Raw genomic sequence first — 23,113 nt, 5'->3', positions numbered from 1 at the left:
TTCATTTTTGTTTAGTGGAGAAAAAAAAAACAATTACAAGAAGACTAATGGAGCAACGATTTAACTTCAAGGGGGTTTATGTTTTTTTGCTTTAGTCAGAAAATTATTTAGTTTTTCACGACAATTTTTTTTCTCTTCAAAATTTAACACTATTAGGTATGCGGAAAATCTGGATCCAGAATATATTTAGTCCTCTGCATGAACAGAATATTATTTTTATTAATTTTGGAACAATAATTTTAGGAAAAAACATTTGAAGATAAATGGTCGTTTCCTAAGGCAATAAAAAAAATGTAAAATACTGACCATTAAATATATCTTCTGATACATTTAAAATGATTGATTGATTGATTGTTGGTTGCTTAACGTCCAGTGGCAAATATTTCATGCATATTCAGGACGAGAACAAGTTCACAATAAATACTCTAGGTAGGTCTTGAAATAATATAGGCCATCTGGGATGATGGTCAGGGAAATTTGGACTGCAACTGGAAAATGAGGGTAGATTGGATAGGGACAGAAATTTTGCCTTGCAACAGGCCACCTTCGGACCCCTCAAAGAGTTGTTGCAAGGGTTCTTAACGTGCATAGAGCTTAACGTCCCCAATCTGACCGGACGTGACTGCGAACTTGATACATACCGCACGGCCATACGGACGCCTCACTTCGGCAAGCGTTTTACTGCCGGTCGGAAGAAGACCAAGTGACCATATTTCTATTCCCCAGTCACCTTTGGGGTAAAATGTGACTATCGTGTATATACCGATTTAAAACATAGACTCTTCAGCATAAAATGACTGATGAAATTGGTTTTACATGACAAAAATAAACACAGTCATAAAGTCATGTACACCAGAAGCAGTCGATTATTTGTGCATCACTTTCAAGATTTAGGCAACACATAAATCTGACAAAACGTCAAAATAGGACTAGAGGGACGATTTATGTCAAGGGGGGACACCATAAGTTAGAAAAAACTTCTACAAATGAAGGTTAAATAAATACAATAAAAATCAGCAAAAAGAATAGTACTTTCTGTCTATGAATAATATATTCATTATTACACAAACATTTTCATTTTCAAATTAAAATGTATATAAATGTAGATACATATAAATACATTGTAGCCATCGGCTAGTTATGTTTTGTTAATTTATTTGTTAACCCTTTAATCTTTCAGTTAAAGGTGAATAATGCTTTAAATAAAAAAAAAACAAGATTTAGTTGTAACCATTGTTTTGACCGATGATCAAATGTACAGGTATTGACATGAACAGAAAGTTCAATTTATAGGGTAATTGCGATAAATGATTGTCAAATCTGGTAACTATTGAACAAGACTTAAAACTACATAACTATGTAAAAAGTAAAATCACAAAAATACTGAACTCCGAGGAAAATTCAAAACAGAAAGTCCCTAATCAAATGACAAAATCAATAGCCCAAACACATCAAACGAATGGACAGCAGCTGTCATAATCCTGACTTGGTACAGGCATTTTCTCATGTAGAAGATGGTGGATTGGACCTTGTTTTATAGCTAGCTAAACCTCTCACTTGTATGACAGTCGCATCAAATTCCATTATATTGACAACGAAGCATAAAAAAGCATCTTGCGTTTAGAGATAGGATCAGGAGATCAGTGGCGTAGCTAGGTCATTTTGACGTGTACGCCCGAACCTTGGCAAGGGATCCGAGGACCCCAAACAGGTCCATGTCAAACAATTACTAGTAGTGGGTTATAGTTAGGGAGCTAAATCGCCGGAGGCCAACGAGTTTTAGAGAATGGATACCATTCCTGTTATTAAAAACTCATCAGTAGCAACGTACTTAGATTCTAAAGGTTTTTTTAGCTATGTTAAATTACTCATTTTGTTAATTTGAAATATAATGGTAATTGGATTTAGATAAAATGTCAAAACCAGTAATTTTAAAATATGTTTAAAAAGAGCCGTGGGGTAAGGCACGCGACCAAAATAAAAAATTGTGTTCAAATTTCGTAAATGAACATGTAATAATAAATCCTCAGATATGTTCAGATGCAATACTAAATATCATAAAGGGTTCTGTTGAACCCTGGTTCCTGTCTGGGATTTTCCCCGCAGGATTTTTTTTTTAAATCGAACATTTTCTTTAGATAATTTTTCTTAATCTGGAATATTAGTTTCGGCCCAAGTTTCGTGTCAAACTTTGAAGGTTTATGCATTTTTTATGTTAATAAAAGCAATACAGTCAGAGTCTGTCAGTATCATACTGAAAAATGATTAAAAAAATCACTTTCAAAACTTTGCTTCAAACCAAAATATTGAAAAATGCTTGCATTCTGCTAAATTTTCATTTAATTTGATTTAACAAAGAATTTGTTATGTAAGAAATGTTACTCCCAGACTAAAACTATTAGTACCTGTTAATTTTGTCAGTAAAACACGGGAAAATTAACTGCATAAACAATATTATGCTCTCAGTCAGTTTAATCATTTGACCACAAACAGTTTCTGTAATTTCGTAAAATTTCACAAAGGTTTGGCAATTAAAGTTATTGTTATTTAAAAAAAAGTTTTACATTCTGAACCTAAATATTGACACTTCTGACGAAATTAAGGATTGCTATGTCTTGCCTTGGCGTCATAAATATGTCACAGGCTCGACAAAACTGTAAACCACAAAACGAATCTCCGAAGATGATGAAGTGCTTTAAACAAAAGGGAAATGAGTATAGAACTGACATGTCAGATTTGACAGAAAATAAACGAATATATACATTTGTAATAGTCTATGATACCTTTTTTGATACCTACATAAAAGTAGGAGTAAAACATGTATGTGAGCGCTCATGATAACTGCATTGACTTCTCGAGTAGGATAATCGGTCCCGAGGATGGGCTTAATTGTTCGGATTACTATTACTAATATTTAATAATTTGGTGGAAGTTGTCACCAGGGATTTTTGAACTTCTCTATACAAATATAAAATGTTTTCATACCGACAGCCTTGCTTGATGCAAATATACATAATTCATCTACTTTATAAACAGAAAATTATTATTATATTAGTCTTGTTGAAATGCATCTGAATATTGAAAACTTCCCATATGGAGCACGAGCACTTTCTGATACAATGTTGGAATTTGAAATTTCAAACATAATATTACCAAGAGCACAAATAATTAGATTTGAAGGTTTATATATGTTGTAGTATTCGACAAGATTTATCAAGGAAAAGGTTTCGGTGGTAAAAGATTTCAAAAATAAATAAGCAATCTTCAAGACTTACATTTTTTTTTAATTGCCGTGAAAACGTTTACTACATTACTCATTCAACGAAAAACTAAATACAATCAATTTCTGGTTGGAGACATTACTTTTCAAGCAAAATGGTGGATTACACCGGCTCTAAAAGTCTGCATGGTCATATTTTTTTTAATGTTCGGCCGTCAAAGCCACTTTATGAGTTGCCCATTCTTATTCCTAAGTAAACAACTCATTTAATAAGAATAGTTTTATCTTATAAATGTGTCCAATTTTCAGATGAAACTTAAAGTAAGCATAAAATTCAAGATATCTCAATAACCAAGATTGAGCCAATCAAACTCTAGTTAGTTAATGTACAACTAGGTAACGTCGAAACTGGCTCGTTCTAGGGCTCCTTTCAGATCAGGATTATCCCTAGTACGTTTGTTAAACAAAGTTCGACAATAACCAGAACGTCTATGACAATTTGTGATACTTTTTTTGAGCTTTGTCCTTGATTATTTTAAATCCTACATGTCCTTGATTATTTTAAATTCTACACAATACTTTATAATTCATCTGTAGTACCCGAAGAACTTTTCACGATACGTTGCAACGGTTTTCGAAGATGCCGTAGGAAAAAGACATGGCCTAAGATAGTCTAAGAATTTATGAGGGGTATGCCACGCTTTTGGGATGCGACATATGGGAGGACAAAACAAATTGAGGAAGTGGGATAGGTTTGGTATGTGGAAAGTGGAAAAATACAAACATTAAACAGGATTTGGAAAATAATCATGGTTGCCAAAGAAGGTGGGAAATTTAGTAAAATGTGTATCACAGAAAAGACGGGGAGTGTAATGTTTATAAAGAGAAAAATGTATACACTTAATTTCCTTTAGAATGGCTGCATTCCACTTTTACTGTGTAGTCTATTACTAGTACATTATTATTTTGAGAAGTAAAATGAGAAATAGCACAAGAGTAAGGAGAAATGGACAAGAAACTGTCTTTAAGAAGAAGAATGAGAAGCACCTTCAATTCCCTCCTTTAAGAACTTCACAACGAGGACCAGGTTGAATTTATAAATCATTTAGAAGCAATATTCAATCTCTTTCTTTGTTAAAGTTGAACAACTGATTGAAATGGATTTTCTATCATTAAATTACTTCACAGCAATTTTCTTTTACTCTTACTGAAACTCATCTTACTTGTCCCGCCAATTTTGTCACGCGGTTGTGTTTTGTAACAAATTTTGCATCTTTCTGAAACTACAAGTGTGATTGGCCAATTCAACGTCCATTCCAAGTTTAAAGAAAAGTAGGATGGTAGTCAAAGTTTTTGATGGAAGTTTCTTCGAAAATTGTCACTCTACAAAACCTATAAAAAAAACTTTTACCGAGTGATAACAGGCCTTTACGAGCAGGGGCAGCACTGCGTTTCATTAGACCTTTATTCAATCAAACGCAGTCTGTCACTTCATACAAGAGGATGTTTCATATAGCGACAGAAAATTCCAGAACACTATGTTTATATGTTTTCAGTATACTCGCGAAAGACGCGAAAATAAATCGCTCGCGAATATTAGTTGGTCTACAGTATAGACAAGACCTTGGATGAAGTAACAAATCAAAATATAATAATATGTGTATCTCGGTGATATTGGTTCACATGAAAATGTTCATGACTGCTTTTGAAGTGGACAAAGCTTATATATAAGTGCATAATCTAATAATTATTGAATTGTCAAAATACATTTGAATATCTTTCAACAAGCATTGTAATATTAATTTTAAACAGAAACTAGAAGATTTTCCACAAAACAAAATTATATTTTAACTATTTAAAATATAAGATGGAAATTGTGGGAAAACTCATATTTTTAAGTCAAATGTATAATTAATTTATTAAACGACAAGAGTATTTAAACTTTAATGTCCCTAAATGTCTTAGAAAAAAACTCAACTAATGAAAAATATGTGCACACTCATTAGCAATAGAAACCGGTAGACCTGCAACGAGAGATTTTGTAAATTTTGCACAAATTGAAAATGAGATACATTTCTTGATCGAATGTCCTTAATATTACAAAATTAGATCGTAATATAAAATCAATGACATAATTCAAAATAATTGAAATTTTATTAACAATTTAAATCCATTTTATTCATTTTTTTTTAAATAAGGTCGTTAGTTTTCTCGTTTGAATTGTTAAATACATTGTCATATCGGGGCCTTTTATAGCTGACTACGCGGTATGGGTTTTGCTCATTGTTGAAGGCAATACGGTGACCTATAGTTGTTAATGTCTGTGTCATTTTGGTCTCTTGTGGACAGTTGTCTCATTGGCAATCATACCACATCTTCTTTTTTTTTAATTTTTTTTTTTTATATAAAATCAATTTGTATGTATAATGAAAAAGCTCTTGTTTTGAGAGACCACCATACTGTGTCATCTGACAATAATTCTGTACAGCCGCTTGTGCATATACACATAAATCTCATAAAAGTGATGGTGTTTTTAGGTAAAATTATGAAAACTTAGATTAATCATGCTGTGTATGTATAAAAAAGAAGATGTGGTATTATTGCCAATGAGACAACTCTCCACAAGAGACCAAATGACACAACAATCAACAACTATAGGTCACCATACGGCCTTCAACAATGAGCAAAGCCAAGGTGTATGGTAACATTAAGAATTCTGGATGTAATGGTATCGTTAGACCATATCTAAAATTGACTTGTGACTTGTTTAATTCCTTTATAGTAGATGTTATTGTTGAATATTAGCATTGTGTGTACTAGTATTTGGATCACGCCTTTATTGTGCTCTTTCCAATATAATTAAAAATTGAATTGAATTGAAATTGAATAAAATAAGAATAATTGAATTAAAAAAAACACACTTTAAGACCTTAATGCTGAAATCCGATTATGATTTTATTTACATATCAAATCTGACGTTTCTGTTTAATCTTAATTATGTTGATGTAACAATGTCACAGTTTAAATACTGATTTGAAATGACTCGCAGCTTTTACACATTGTAAAGAAAACAGTTCAAAAAGTATACCGTTGTTCCCGTGGAAAGCTTTTATTGGGGACATCATCCTACTTCAATAAGAAGAGTGTTAGTCTGTTCTTCTTATGTGTGGTGTTCTGTTAAGTTTATGGTCATTCATAAAGGCTTGATATCCAAAAAGAGGAGCTACAATGATGGGGGCAATACCTTTTTATGTTATCCTGTTTTGACCTTTTTCAAGGTGTTGTTAACTGTTAAAATAAATTTAAACTGTTAACTGTTTTCAACCCACTGTGTTAACTGTTATCAGCATTTTTTTGATTTGTTGTTAACTGTTTTTGCCAAAATCGCGGTGTTGTTAACATGTTAACGGACCCCCTTTTGCCCACCCTCTACAATGAGGCGTTTTTTTGTTGTTTTGCACCTTGAATTCGAAAACCTAAAAGTATTTTGAATAACCCACGTTCACCCTGTGTCTTTGTTAAATGCATTTCTATTATTATCCTTCAACAGATTTTTATAATTTGTTCTTTTGTTGTACTGTAACACCATTGTCCCAGGTTATGAGGAGGGTTTGGCACCAAAAAATTAGTTGAACCCCACCACATTCAGGAGCCTGTTATTCAGTGGTTGTCGTTTGTTGATGTGTTACATATTTGTTTTTCCTTAATTACTTTTTACATAATTACATTTGTTATTTCGGAGCCTTTTATAGCTGACTATTCGGTATTGGTTTTGCACATTGTTGAAGCCCATAGGCCCCATACGGTGATCTATAGTTGCCAATTTCTGTACTATTTTGTCTCTTGTTGAGAATTGTCTGATAGGCAATCCTACCACATCTCAATCTTTTTTTTACAAATAAGACCAGTCAGAGATCGAAGGACATAAATCTATCAAGTACAATCATTGCTATTTTATTCATTTGTCATTTTAATATTTTGTCATATATATATTTAAACTTTTTGCATGTATATGGTCCGAGACCACAATTAATTCGTAGTGCATTTCTTTTAGAACATAAATGAAAATTAAAAAAATCCCACCTGCGCTTTCTCAATAAAATTTTTACAGTGTGTTGTACTACTTTTCGGAGAAATTATATCAAAATTATAGAAAACTTCATCGGCTCTAACTCAAAATATGGACAATTTTATGTTTAGGGCGTCTTGAAATCTTTTGACAGTTTCCGAAGTGCTATTTTTTAACCTTTTTCAGCTGGACCATATCACTACTTTCCTGTAAAATTCTGAACCAACTTTTTTTACAGTGTAATTTCACCCCCCCCCCCCCCCTCCCCTACTTACAATTTGAGGCATAACACATGGAGAAATAAATTTGGAAGGGGTATAAAAAATATTGGCAAGTAACCCACTGTCAACACTAGGGACTATATTTGTGGTCTTGGACTATATATGTATTGCAACTGCCGCGAAAGCCAAATAGGCTTGTCATAGATATTGAGATTAGATCCTAGGTATTCTTAAAGGATATTTTGCTACAATATATCTTATTCATCGATCTTAATTTGAATGGATGACAATTTGTTCATATCTTATTTGCAAAAAAAAAAGAAACATGTCGTTTTGTTTTAATTTGGATTTATCTCATAATCTGTTTATTTTCTTTTGAAGTTTTGAATTAGTTAACTATCTCAAGATTTGTTGATCTAACCATGATTTTAATCGAACGAAGTAGCGTTTTGAATTGATTAACTATTCGCCAACAGTACAAGTTGTATTTTGAAAGGTATCAAAGTATTAGCAGTAAAAAGATCCAACTTTTAAAACCTGGTGAGTACTCATGGTTTGTTCTTAATTTCTGGTAGTTTTAGCAAACAATTTACGGACTAATTTTAATTTCTTACGTAGACAGCAATCAACAGCAAAATTATATTTTTTTTCCAAGATACATTTATTGGAAGTAAACTATCACGGAGATAAACGAAAAAAATGTATTTATATAAGCATTAAATAAAATTGAGAATGGAAATGGGGAATGTGCCAAAGAGACAACAACCCGACCATAGAAAAAAACAACAGCAGAAGGTCACCAACAGGTCTTCAATGTAGCGAGAAATTCCCGCACCCGGAAGCGTCCTTCTGCATCGTTATTATTATTATTGTATTTTATCTCCGGATTTGCATGTTTGGGTTTCCAAAATGTAGAGAAACAAAACAAAATATAATTTTGGTTTTTACAGGACAACGGTACATCAATTCATCTTGACAAAATGAAGAAAATATTTGGACTCATTGTTTTGTTTTTCTTAGTGGACATCAATGCAGGTATGAACTTATATCGTAGAGTACATGAACGCACTAATTTATGTAAAGTACAGGGCAATTGGAAAAAACTATGTTTGATTACTTTAACAAGCAAACATATTTGTTTTGGTTATCGTTATCACTATCGCTCGGGCAAAAATAATCACGAATATAATGCCTACGCATGTTAAAACTACAACAAAGTATAGCTTGCATCAATTATTTCTTAACTGAGCAACAAGAATCTCACAAAACTCCGAGGATTATATTAGGTACTTCGGAAGGTACCTCGGAAGGGTAAGCATACCCTGCTCGACCTCGAGGCAAACATTGGAAAATGAAAAATGTTGTCCATGAGCGCAATAACCCAAAAAGACATTTTTATCACCTTATTAAGTTTACATGAAGACATGCTGCATTACAAGATGTTCATGAGGAGTTTTATGAACAAAAAGGGCCCTAATTTCATCAAAGGTCAATGTTGCCTGATAGAGCTGTATTCTCAGTTTCTTAATAGTTCTAAATTCACGAACGGACAATAAAAAAAATATATATTATAAACCATTTCAGTATATATTCTGTTTTATGCATTATTATTTCAGGAAATTTATGTTGTTCTTACCCCTGTCAAAACAATGGAGTTTGTCTCACAAAGGGATTCAAAGACTATGAATGTGATTGTACAAGAACAGACTTTTATGGGAAAAATTGTGAAACGCGTAAGTTTGAATATATCTAATACACAATTTTTGCAGATGAAAAAAATGCTCAATTCAGGAGTAATGACTAAGATGACTAAGATGTTTTCCAGTTTCTATATTGTAGTTTCCATGCACAGACAATCAACCTTATGTATTTGTAAATATCTGATTTTGTTAAAATATATATATGAGTTAACTAACTTGACATGGTACGTTTGCGATTTTAAAATTTGAAGCCTTTTGAAGAGCGAATAAACAGTAAAAAAGTGAAAATATACCAAGCAAAATTGGGAAAGTCTAATTATGCACGAAGGACATTCATTTTTGGAAATGGCTGTCACGTGTGCAATAAGATATTCCATCGTTGACAAGTCTTTGTTGTTTAAAAGACACAATTTTGTTTGCCTAATCTTTGTGAGATAATGCAAAATCATGGCATGTTTTTATGAAATCGTCGTATGTACTTAATATTGAAGTTAAATCTTTGAAAAACCGAAACACTTCATGAATATTCGGCCAATATCGAGTTGCTTACTAGACCACGTGCGAAATATCAACACAGAGGAAGCAATCAATATAAAAACACGCTGCAAGTTATTTAACTTACACATAGCCGACAGTTGCAAGGGCTGTATAGCCAGTCAAGGACTTAGGTCTTAAATACTTCCATTTTACACAGACAGTATTTTACAATAAATGCATGTTGACATAAATAGTTATCATGCCGTACATTGACGTATAATGGTTATAATGGTTTACTTTTTTAAATTGTTATTCAGATGGAGAGTTGTCTCATTGGCACTCACACAACCTCTCTCTATATCTATCAATCTATTTCAGCTACTCTGTTAAAAAGGGTAAAGTTATGGCTGAAGCCAAAACCATCTACGATTCATAACCTGATGATTAACCATCAATGGTACTGGGACATCGTCAATAATCTGCCATTTTTGAGGAATTTTTTAATGAAGACATTTGTATTGAGTAAGAACTGCTTTAAATTGTTACAGTTTGAGAAACTTGATGCATAAAACTTTATTCTAACAACCGTTTTGTTAAACAAAATATAATGATGTCCCCAAAATCGAAGTATTTTTGAAATATTGACCTATAAACAATAAAAGAGTGAGAAAATACAAAAAGTGCAAAAGAAAAACAGACAATTTGATGGCAAAAAAGGATTTGAACTCGGGTGCAACGAAAGGATAAGCAGTTCCTGCGTTACTTGTGGAACCATTTAGACAAGTACAAATATGGTAATGGCTTACATTCGTGAATCTCAATCTAGGAATTAAGGACGGAATAAAGTAATGACAAGGTGAACATACCCGTGGTTATTTGCAAACATCATTTTGGTTCGCTGTTGTTTGTCTTTGTTTGCAGCCTTTTTCTTTTAAAAGTCGGCTATTAGTGGTTGTCAGATGTTCTGTTTAATGTTGTACTGCTCAATATCTTGCAGATTCTTGTTATAATTATCATATGTTCACAAGTAATATATTTGTCAACGTTTTTTGAGTTACTGTTAAAGGAGGGGGGGGGGGGACAATTGCATATATTATTTTTAATCCTCGTAGATGAACAAACTATTGTTTAATCCTTTTGCACCATGAATAACTTGCTATAAAAAATAATTGAAAACTGTTTCTTACAAAAGATGTTATGTATGTAATCTGTGGAAAGCCTTCTTAAAATATGTACATTAAGTTTAGATATTTTATGTGGTCTCTTCCATGGATAGTGTTTAAGGAGAATATTGTAATAAAACAAGTGTGAACACAGATCAGTGTGGATAGCATGTTTGGATGTTTGACATTGATTTATATGATAAAAGGTGTTCTATGTTTTTTTAACTATAGGGTTCTATATTATTAGCTGTGTTGCACAATGACAACCAACCTGATCATTAGGAGTGTTGTTTATTTAATATTTAGGTTTTTTTAAAGTAGCAAAAATATCCAGAATGTTTATATATTTTTTCAGTCCGATCCAATCTTATCGACATTCCACCTCCATACGACAACGATCATTCTTATATAACACTCGGTGCACATTTTAATCACTCATTCTACACAAGAGTCCTTCCGCCTGTTCCCGAGGAATGTCCAACTCCAATGGGTGTAGCGGGAAAGGAAGAGTTACCAGATATAAATGCTTTGGTTAAAAAGTTGTTCGTGCGGGAAAAATTTAAACCAGATCCAATCGGAACCAGTGTTTTGTTCAGCTTTATGGCTCAACACTTTTCACATATGTTCCTGAAAACAGATTTTAAACGCGGACCACAATATCAGTGGGGAGGACATGGAGTAGGTAGTATTATATTGGGTTTTCTATTCAACTTTATATATGTAAATTATAATACGTACTTCCTTTGTAAATTTAAAATTTGCGTGGTCTTTGAAAATTTTGAATTATAAAACCACGTTTCGGTATTTAATTTGTCTAACGTTTAAGATAGGTTATTTGTTTAAATTTGAACATAGAAAATTATCCTGCGATTGGGGCATCCGTGTACTATGGACAACTCAAGTTTTGTGTACATCCGAATCAATTGACAAGAAGTATTTTACATCATTCTTATGAATGATATCAGATATCCGAAATATCTATTACGAATCCTGACACTGGGACCTCGGCGGCCGAGTGGTCTAAGTATTATTACTGTAATCACAAGCCAGTCAGCACATATGTTGAGAGTTCGAACCCCGCTCGTACGGGTGCACTCGACTTCAATCTTAATTGACTAGGTTAGTCAGTTTTCTATCGAAGGTCGGTGGTTTTTCCGGGCAGTCTGGCTTCCTCAGCCAATAAAAACCGACTGCCACGTAATAGCCCAAAAGCAGTGCTTAACAATGGCGTTATACCACTTAAAATCAAATATAATGACTCTGTCGTCGCCGCTTCTACGACAAGATAAAGACAAAAGTACTTATCAATATACATTTTTTTATTCATAAGCATATACGGACAGTTTTCTTTTTGTCGTTAATGATGACATAAAACAGTTACGGGTGTTTTTTTTAATCATTATTAAATCTCATATGCTATTGTGTATACTTAATATGATGACGACTGACCAGATGAATTTACATGTGCACTATTGATATCCTTTACAGATAGACATGACAAATATATATGGAAAAAATAAACATGATGAAAATCTTCTGAGATCCTTTAAAGATGGAAAATTGAAACTTCAGGTTAGTATTTACCCAAACGCAGCTTACCTCCCCTTTTTCTTTCCAAAAATACAATATTAAACAATTTCAAAACTAAGACGCAAACAAAAACATGCACACAAATAAAACAAGACTTGAAAGATTTCCGTGCATACAAGTTTTTTGGAAACGGTATTAATCGTCCAAACAGCACATGACAAATAGTGGTTTTCCTCCGCTTTTAAATGTCAAGACTGAAAATTACTTATCGAAATCTATATTTTGAAATATCATGTCAGATACTTTTTTATACAGCATCAACAATTCATAATTTTTTAAATTTGTTTCATGAAGTTGGAGTATTGGAATACCTTTTATTATATTTTGTTTCCCACTATTTATTCCAATTTCCTTATTTGCATGTTTTGATTAAATTTGACCAGGTTACGCTAAGTGACGACAGAAGTTGACAATTTAGCCTCAGTGACGACAGAAGTTGACATATATATTTAGGTGACGACAGAAGTTGACAATTTAGCATATTTAGGTGACGACAGAAGTTGACATATATATTTAGCCTCAGTGGAAGCAAATTACACAAGGAGATCGTGTCTTCTTTAATTTTGCAAAGTGGCTTCCTATATATTAAAATGCTTCTATCTCACTAGGGTACTTTCCGTATCTGCAATTATAGATATAAGACAAAATTATATGTATAGCGAATTATGTCAACATGGTATAATTTTTAATTATTTCTTATTTTATAAAGTAAACTTTTGTAGACAATAAATAGTGAAGATTGGCCGGTTCTAACTAAAGATGCTGATGTTGAAATGCATTACTTGGGCCCTGTTCCCGCGGAAAGGAAGTTTGCTCTTGGTCATTCGTTCTTTGGTAACTTTCCTGGACTGTTCATGCTCTCTACGATCTGGATGAGAGAACACAACAGAGTCTGTGATGTCATGAAGAAAGTACACCCAGAATGGGACGATGAACGCATCTTTCAAACAGGAAAACTAATACTATTAGGCAAGTTATAATCACCCCCCCCCCCCCCATTTTATTCTCCTAAAAGAAGATGAAGATTTATTGATAATTTTTATTTTATTTACTTTTTCACTATTGGTTGAAGAAATATGTTTCAGAATCAACATTTTTATTTACTTGTTAATTTGTTCCCGTGTTGAATATGCATGAAATATCAGCCACTGCACGTTGAGAATGCAACTATCAATCATTTCGACAAAAATATGTCTTAGTAAATAGTTACACAAAATCATTTCAGGTAATATAAATACAATTTACTCATTGTGGGAGCATTTACCCCCCCCCCCCCCTCCTTTCCCCCCATTTAAACTGATAAGAACAATATTAAAAAAACGCATAATTACACACTATTTAGGTTTCAACATCTAAACAACCTCTGTTTATGAGAAAGAAATGTGTAACAATGACGGATCTAAAGGAATTCCCTGGGTTGTATTCCCCTTTTTTACGATCAATGCATTTGAATAGGGACATAAATTTAGAGACCCCTTTTCTCTTGGACTGAAATTTAGAGTCCCTTTTTCTCTTGGACTGGACCACCTTTGCAAATTGCTGGACACATCTGTGTAATCTTCTAAATGAAATACCTTTTCTTTGGCTGCTGTCAAGAAAAGTGCCCGGTGATTATTACTATTAATATGTTTTAGCTTCGTCAATTAATTTCAAAAAAGTAATTTAAACTGATATAGTTGACAAATGCAAATCTCTTCATTAACGATTTTGTTTGTTGTGGTTAACACGGCTTTTACAGTTTCTTAAAAGTGCAAGTTGTACAGAAACATCATGATTGGGTCAATAATTTTATTTTTCTTACATTTTTCAGGACAGACTATTAAAATTGTGATTGAAGATTATGTACAACATCTAAGCAACTATAATTTTAAACTTATGTTTAAACCAGACTTGCTATTTGGTGAAAATTTTCAGTATCAAGCACGAGCATCGGTGGAATTCAACCATTTATACTACTGGCATCCTTTAATGCCAGACGAATTCATAATTGGAGATACTAATTACACCATGAGGGATATCTTAGTCAATCCGGGACTTGTGATAAAACATGGAATGACCACATTTGTTGACTCTTTGTCCAAGCAAAGCGCTGGTGCGGTAAGTGTTATTAGAAAATAAAGGAGGGTCTGGATTTGGGGGGGGGGGGTCTGTTATTCTGTAAACATTTAATTTTCACCCCTTTTTTTTCTAATCTTTAAACAATTAACCCCTTTTTTCTCTAATCTTCAAAAAATTAACGCCTTTTTTCTCTAATCTCCGGCATTTTTTTTGCCCGTTATTCTCTAATCTTCATTTTTTAAGGGCATTATTCTTTAATCATTTAACCCCATCCAAACCCTCATAAAGATTAAACTTTTATTTGTTTTTCAGACTTCCAGGTTAAATTAAATCTGCGAGTGAAACTTGAAGGTAGAGCTTCCGTTTTGTCAACCAATAATATGATTATCTCTTATAATATTGTCGAGTTTTCATTATGTTTGATCATGTTTGTTTTGTCAATGTATTTGCCATAACCAAAATTGGTTTTTGTCTATTTTGCAAATAAAGAATTATTATTATTAAAATAATGACGAGCTTCCGTAAATTGGTCAACCAATGAAGAGCCTCCGTAAATTGGTCAACCACTGACGCGCTTCCGTAAATTGGGCAACCAATGACGCGCTTCCGTAAATTGGTCAACCACTGACGCGCTTCCGTAAATTGGTCAACCATGACGCGCTTCCGTAAATTGGTCAACCACTGACGCGCTTCTGTAAATTGGTCAACCACTGACGCGCTTCCGTAAATTGGTCAACCACTGACGCGCTTCTGTAAATTGGTCAACCACTGACGCGCTTCCGTAAATTGGTCAACCAATGACGCGCTTCCGTAAATTGGCCAACCAATGACGCGCTTCTGTAAATTGGTCACATTGCTCCAATATGAAGAATTTAAATGCTCAAATCATATATTTTATAATTTCATTTAAAGAAAAAACCTGGTGTGGAAATAAGCAAGTAAGGCAGCTACACAACAACACAAAACATCAAAAAGAGATTACAATTGTCAAGTTATGGTCTTTAATAATAGAATTATGATCAAGTTCTTTTAATTTAGGGATAGAATATGCCATGTTAAGGTAGTTGTATAACTATGTTTCTTAGAAAAGAAAATGAAAGGATTTACATTTGAACTCGAATGCTAAATTGGAATCTCTCAATAGTAGATAAAAGTAGAATTTACAACAGATTCACACAATACTCAAGCTGAAATAAGCCGATAAATGAAGAGAAAAATATGGCTAACACTTTGGATACCTATTCTGACTTCTTTTAAACTGAGTTATACTGTGCTTATTGTTGAGTGTTTGTTTTTCTACATTGGCTAGAGGTATAGGGGGAGCTTTGAGATCATAAAAAAAACATGTTAAACCCCGCCGCATTTTTGCGCCTGTCCTAATGCCGGCGTCACACATTGGCGTATAGACTGGCGTGCACAGACGTACAGAGAAAATTGACAAAGTCCGTATACGTTAGTTGCACGCCAGAGGAACGCTAGAGGCAATCGTTTAACGCACGCTGCATAAGTTTGGAATACGTCAAAATTCAAAGGTATACGCTTGGTGAACGCTATTACTCCCAAAAATTTTGTATGCAGCATAAAAATTTTCATCTAGCTCAAGCGTTTGTCAAGCGTATGTATCCTGTACGCTACACGCACGTAATACATACGCTACAAGCGTGTTGAAAACGCTACAAATAAGTTTGAGACACGTTTAGGGCACGTTGTATACGTTTCAAGATCGTTCGACTTTAACTAAAACGTATGCGGGTGTGTTTGTAACAAACAATCCAAAATTAAACGTTCCAGACACGCCGAAAGCACAGATTATTGTCCCAGATACGACCGGGGCGCGCCTCAAATACGGCTAGGGGACGTTTTTTCCTTCGTGGCGAGGATTCCATCTACGTTAGACAAACGCCATGCACATACATATATACCTACGCCAACATACGTTACTTGAACGCCCAATACACGCTTATCTAAATTCTCGTACGCCCAATACAAGATTAATGCTCGTTGTAAACACGATACAGATATGATTGACAAGTTAAATGCATCCCAAATTATTAGCGTATTGGCAGCGTACATGAATTTTTTATCACGCCCGGCGACGTACGTCGGAACTATACGCTGATGTGTGACGCCGGTATAAGTCAGGAACCTCTGGCCTTTGTTAGTCTTGTATGATTTTTAACTATATTAGTTGTTTTTTTTATATATTTCGGAGTTTAGTATGACGTCCATTATCACTGGACTAATATACATTTTTTAAGGGGCCAGCTGAAGCACGCCTCCGGGTGCGGGATTTTCTCGCTGCATTGAAGACCCATGCATTTCCATTGGTGGCCTTCGGTTGTTATCTGCTTTTTGGTCGGGTTGTTGTCTCTTTGACACATTCCTCATTTCCATTCTCAATTTTACTACTTTGATTGTGGATGTCTTTTGTCATATCCTTATCACGTGGTCTAAAATAAAAATAACAAAACGCCTTCAACTTTGAATAAGAATCATGCCATTTTTTAAAAATGTGGGAAAAAAATTTGTACACTTTAATCTTTTACGAAAAAAAAATGAATAGAGAAGGCATTTTTGTTTAGTAGTTTTACATCAAAATGTTATAAAACAGTTGTACTTGCTTCTGAACAGTAAATGCAAATAAACGTAAACTACCCGCAAGATGTCGTCAGAATACTAACAGATATTTTAAATATCTGATTGTCTGATTGGCATTCCGATAGAAAACAAATTGTACACTGCTTCTTGCAGATAACGTTTTTTTCCCTTAACAGTAGTGTATGCATTAAACTTTGATAACTGCTCTGGGTTTTACGGCTAACACTGTGAATTGATATATCTAGCTAGGCATCTTTCGTATCTGTACTTCTCGTTTAACCGTATTTGACACATTACCGGTTTTGATGAAAGTTCAAACTGCTCTAAGCTTTGGTTAGTTCTCAATTCATGTGCATTGTTGCTTGCTCTGTCCTTAACCTGTCTAGTTATTTAAAACCTCTCTTTCATACTAGTGTTCTTTTTATTCTCATTATAACATGATGATAGATGTGATATTGTTTATCTATAATTGTTGATTAAGATATTCCTAGTATGATAATCAGAGGCAATGTTGAAAGAAACCCGTTTCTGCTCCCTGCTGAGCGCAGTATTTTCATGTTGCATTTTGTCAGTTGCTGTTTGAGATCAAGTCTAAGTTGATTTATATGTATAAAGGTTTCACTTGTTCACACTATTTTCCAGTTTTCTTTAATTTTGAATTAACTATAATATTTTGCAGTTTACAGTAAAGAATCATGGAGCAATAACACTTCCCGTTGTACAGAAACTGATTCAAAATGGCCGCACATTACGTCTGCAGTCTTACAATAATTACAGGAAACGTTTTAACCTACAACCATATAAATCGTTTGAAGAATTAACTGGTAGATATATTCTGTCTTAAAACATTTAAAGCAAGTTCAGAAGTTTCAAAATATCGTATTATATCAAAATTCCCAGGTTTTTAAAAACTGTGCTAAATTAAAATTCACAGGTTTTAAAAAAACTATACTAAAATTAAAAACCAATTGTTCAGAGAACAATTGAAAGTCTTTTCACACCAAAGAAATTTTGATAAGAAGTTATTCTTCATGCTGATACGATAAATAATGGTTTAATTATATTTTCGAGTGATATAAGGGAGATAATATGCTACCTCCGGTCTCATATGATAGCTTCTTTCACACTGATTCCAAAAATATATAGTTTCTATATACTTTTATATGTAGAATGGGAGATAATTGGCCACTTCCGGTTTGTTGGAAGTCATTTTGAGTCTTCAGTAATCAGTTTATGTATCTATATAACAAAATATATGGATTCTGAGTAATTTTATATGAAAAAATTGCAAAAAAGGCTACTTCCGGTTTTCTCAAGGTCACTTCCGGTAGTCATTTTTCAAGGTCATTTGTCACCTTACCTTTTGTACAAGGTCAAATGCCTTTATAATGAACTTAGTTGAAGTTATAATGAAATTACCTCATATCAAGACATTTCAGGGGCACCAACTCCTATAAGATTCCATTAAATTGTATCAGACTAAATGTAGCATATCTTCATAACAATAAAGCAGACATTTTGCACTTGTTCTTTTATATGTATCTTTCAAAGTGTCGGAGAAAATGCAAAAACAAACAAAAGTCACAATTGAGAACTTGACCTTGACCTTTGACCTTGACCTCATTTTCTAAGTTGGGACCTAGGGGCCTCAAATAAAAACATTCCAGGGTTATACGGTTAACGGTTTATGAGTTAAAAAAACATACCGACAAATTTATTTTGTAAAGGTAGATAACTCCTATAAAATTTCATCGGATCGCTTCGATCAAAATGAGCCAAAAATTCCTGAGGATGTAACGAACAATTTATAAAAGGAATTTTGTCGCTATCTTTTTTTGTTACGAAGGAGATGCACACAGATGATAAACAGTGAATAGGGAGATAACTCTTACAAAGAAAATGGTTCGGATTAGCAGGGTGAAATTTAAAAGCGCATTAACTATACGATACCATATGAGAAATGTCTAAGCGACATATTGCGAAACAAACATTTATCGCAAGAACAAAATTTGGCGGAAAAAAAAAAATAATAATAATCAGAAGAAAAACAATAAGTCTTTCCACAGAAAAGTGGAAAGACTTAATTAAAAACCAATTGTTCAGAGAACAATTGAAAGTCTTTCCACACCAAAGAAATTTTGATAAGAAGATAGTTTCTTCATACTGATGAGATAAATAATGGTTTAATTATGTTTTTGAGTGATAAAAGGGAGATAATATGCTACTTCCGGTGAAATAAATGTCACTTCCGGTCTCATATGATAGCTTATTTCACACTGATTCCAAAAATATATAGTTTCTATATACTATTGTATGTAGAAGGGGAAATAATTGGCCACTTCCGGTTTGTTGGAAGTCATGTTTCGTCTCCAGTAATCAGTGTATGTATCTATATGACAAAATATATTGATTCTGGGTACTTTGAGATGAAAAAATTGCAAAAAAGGCTACTTCCGGTTTTCTCAAGGTCACTTCCGGTAGTCATTTTTCAAGGTCATTTGTCATCTAATCTTTTGTACAAGGTCAAATGCCTTTCTTATGAACTTAGTTGAAGTCATAATCAAATAACCTCATATCAAGACATTTGAGGGGCAATAACTCCTATAAGATGCCATTAAATTGTATAAGACTAAATGTAGCATATCTTCATTACAATAAAGCTGACATTTTGCACTTGTTCTTTAGTATGTATCTTTCAAAGTGTCGGAGAAAATGCAAAAACAAGCAAAAGTCACAATTGAGAACTTGACCTTGACCTTTGACCTTGACCTCATTTTCTAAGTTAGGACCCAGGGGAATCAAATAAAAACATTCCAGGGTTATACGGTTAACTGTTTATGAGTTAAATGAACATACCGACAAATTTATTTTGTAAAGGTAGATAACTCCTATAAAATTTCATCGAATCACTTCGATCCAAATTAGCCAAAAATTCTTGAGGATGTAACGAACAGTTTGTAAAAAGAATTTTGTCGCTATCTTTTTTTGTTACGAAGGAGATGCACACAGAGGGTAAACAGTGAAAAGGGAGATAACTCTTACATAGAAAATGGATCGGCTTAGCAGGGTGAAATTTAAAAGCGCATAAACTATACGATACCATATGGGAAATATCTAAGCGACATATTGCGAAACAAACATTTTGCGCAAGAACAAAATTTGGCGGAAGAAAAAAATAATAATAATAATAATAATTAAAAACCAATTGTTCAGAGAACAATTGAAAGTCTTTCCACACCAAAGAAATTATGATAAGAAGATAGTTTCTTCATACTGATGCGAGATGCGATTAATAATGGTTTAATTGTATTTTTGAGTGATATAAGGGAAAAAATATGCTGCTTCCGGTGAAATTAATGTCACTTCCGGTCTCATATGATAGCTTATTTCACACTGATTCCAAAAATAAATAGTTTCTTTATACTATTGTATGTAGAAGGGGAAATAATTGGTCACTTCCGGTTTGTTGGAAGTCGTTTTTAGTCGTCAGTAATCAGTTTATGTATCTATATGACAAAATATATGGATTCTGAGTACTTTTAAATGTAAAAATTGCAAAAAAGGCTACTTCCGGTTTTCTCAAGGTCACTTCCGGTAGTCATTTTTCAAGGTCATTTGTCACCTAACCTTTTGTAAAAAGTAAAATGCCTTTATAATGAACTTAGTTGAAGTTATAATCAAATAACCTTATATCATGACATTTCAGGGGCACCAACTCCTATAAGATGCCATTAAATTGTATAAGACTAAATGTAGCATATCTTCATTACAATAAAGCAGACATTTTGCACTTGTTCTTTTATATGTATCTTTCAAAGTGTCGGAGAAAATGCAAAAACAAGCAAAAGTCACAATTGAGAACTTGACCTTGACCTTTGACCTTGACCTCATTTTCTAAGTTAGAACCTAGGGGCCCCAAATAAAAACATTCCAGGGTTATACGGTTAATTGTTTATGAGTTAAAAAAACATACCGACAAATTTATTTTGTAAAGGTAGATAACTCCTATAAAATGTCATCGAATCGCTTCGATCCAAATTAGCCAAAAATTTCTGAGGATGTAACGAACAATTTGTAAAAGGAATTTTGTCGCTATCTTTTTCTGTTACAAAGGAGATGCACACAGATGATAAACAGTGAATAGGGAGATAACTCTTACAAAGAAAATTGTTCGTCTTAGCAGGGTGAGATTTAAAACCGTGTAAACTATACGATACAATATACAAAATATCTAAGCGGACGTACGTTGATAGGAAGATAGCACACAATTTCAGTTGTAAGTGGAGGGTTAAAAAAAAAAGGCGGAAAAAAATTAAAACAGAATAAAAAGGTAAATATAAATCAATTGCTTTAAAAAAGCAATTGTAGGGGGTCTTTCCCCCTTTAAAATTAATTGAATTGGGGGTGGGGGGGGGGGGGGTTTGTTTGTTTGTTTGTTTGTTTCTGTATGGGGTCTATATTATTGTTACCGGAGAAGTTTCATGTTTAGTTTGGAAAGTTTTTCTTTTATTTTAGGTACAGCGCGCGCGCCACATCACGTGACACGGGTTTATAATAACGAAAAGATAGTCTTTTTATTCCTTTTTAGGTGGGGACTTTGAACAGACAACATGTATAGAGACGGAATGCACACAATGTAATTTCTTTTGTCATTGTAGGAAATTGACATTTTGATGACAGTTCACAAACAGTGCATGATTTGGATTTATTTGATCCGGTGTAACTTTAAAACACATTTATTGATTATTTTCTGATAATGTACATTTTTCAGCACCTGTTTGTAACACAGATTAGTATTTCAATCTCGGAGCGGACATTTTATTGTAGGCTTTTACTGAAATTTACGGACCTAGCAAGCAATTTTTACGGCATTGCAATTTTTTTTCTCTAGGAAAAGCTTTGAGAGATATCTGCACCAAATTTTTTTACAAACTTTTAGTACATGTATGCCCTGCTGACTGCAAATTTTGAGGTCGATTGTATTTGTAGTTTCAGAGTACATGTGGATTTTTTTTTCAGAAGTGACGCAAGAACAATATTAAATTTCAATTTTTCATGAAACATGATTGATTGATCATGAAACATGATTGATTGATCATGAAACATGATTGATTGATCATGATCATGATTGATTGATCATGATCATGATTGATTGATCATGATTGATTGATTGATTTATTGATTAGTTGGTTGGTTGGTAAAACACGTTGGATAGGGCCAATTCAAACAGCGAAAAAGAAACAAAAAAGATCTTGGACCCTATATTAAACACACGAGACGGAAACATGATTGATTGATTGGTTGGTTGGTTGGTTGGTTGGTTGGTTGGTTGGTTAAACACGTTGGATAGGGCCAATTGAAACAGCGAAAAAGAAACAAAGAAGATCTTGGACCCTATATTAAACACACGAGACGAGACGGAAACTTGATTGATTGATCATGATTGATTGATTGATTGATTGATTGATAGATTGGTTGGTTGGTTGGTTGGTTGGTTGGTTGGTTGGTTGGTTGGTTGGTTGGTTGGTTGGTTGGTTGGTTGGTTAAACACGTTGGATAGGGCCAATTGAAACAGCGAAAAAGAAACAAAGAAGATCTTGGACCCTATATTAAACACACGAGACGAGACGGAAACATGATTGATTGATCATGATTGATTGATCATGATTGATTGATTGATTGATTGATTGATTGATTGGTTGGTTGGTTGGTTAAACACGTTGGAAAGGGTCAATTGAAACAGCGAAAAAGAAACAAAGGAGATCTTGAACCCTATATTAAACACATGAGACGGAAACATGATTGATTGATTGATTAATCATGATCATGATTGGTTGATTGATCATGATCATGATTTGTTGATTGATCATTATTGATTGATCATGATTGGTTGGTTGGTTGGTTGGTTGGCAAACACACATAAAAATCTTCAAGTCGTGCCCCAAATCACATATGTACATGACCTTGACCTTTGACCTTGTGACCTTTGTCAAGGTCATTGCTTCACAATGTCATTG

General features: G+C 33.6%; 1 protein-coding gene across 1 annotated transcript in view; it reads left to right on the top strand.

Moving 5' to 3' along the window:
- The first annotated feature begins 8,436 nt into the window (after positions 1-8,436).
- LOC139512381 (prostaglandin G/H synthase 2-like) overlaps positions 8,437-23,113 on the top strand; it is a 49,570-nt gene continuing 34,893 nt past the window's right edge. The window contains exons 1-8 of the mRNA XM_071299977.1: positions 8,437-8,545; positions 9,127-9,243; positions 10,066-10,209; positions 11,206-11,528; positions 12,339-12,422; positions 13,163-13,409; positions 14,251-14,537; positions 17,776-17,920. Coding sequence (XP_071156078.1) covers positions 8,491-8,545; positions 9,127-9,243; positions 10,066-10,209; positions 11,206-11,528; positions 12,339-12,422; positions 13,163-13,409; positions 14,251-14,537; positions 17,776-17,920 — 1,402 coding nt within the window. The 5' untranslated portion in view covers positions 8,437-8,490. The remainder of the gene's footprint in view (positions 8,546-9,126; positions 9,244-10,065; positions 10,210-11,205; positions 11,529-12,338; positions 12,423-13,162; positions 13,410-14,250; positions 14,538-17,775; positions 17,921-23,113) is intronic.

The sequence above is a fragment of the Mytilus edulis genome, chromosome 2 (assembly GCF_963676685.1).
Source record: "Mytilus edulis chromosome 2, xbMytEdul2.2, whole genome shotgun sequence".
NCBI lineage: Eukaryota > Metazoa > Mollusca > Bivalvia > Mytilida > Mytilidae > Mytilus > Mytilus edulis.
The sequence above is the reverse complement of the archived record's forward strand: the minus strand, read 5'-3'. Positions and strand labels throughout refer to the sequence as shown.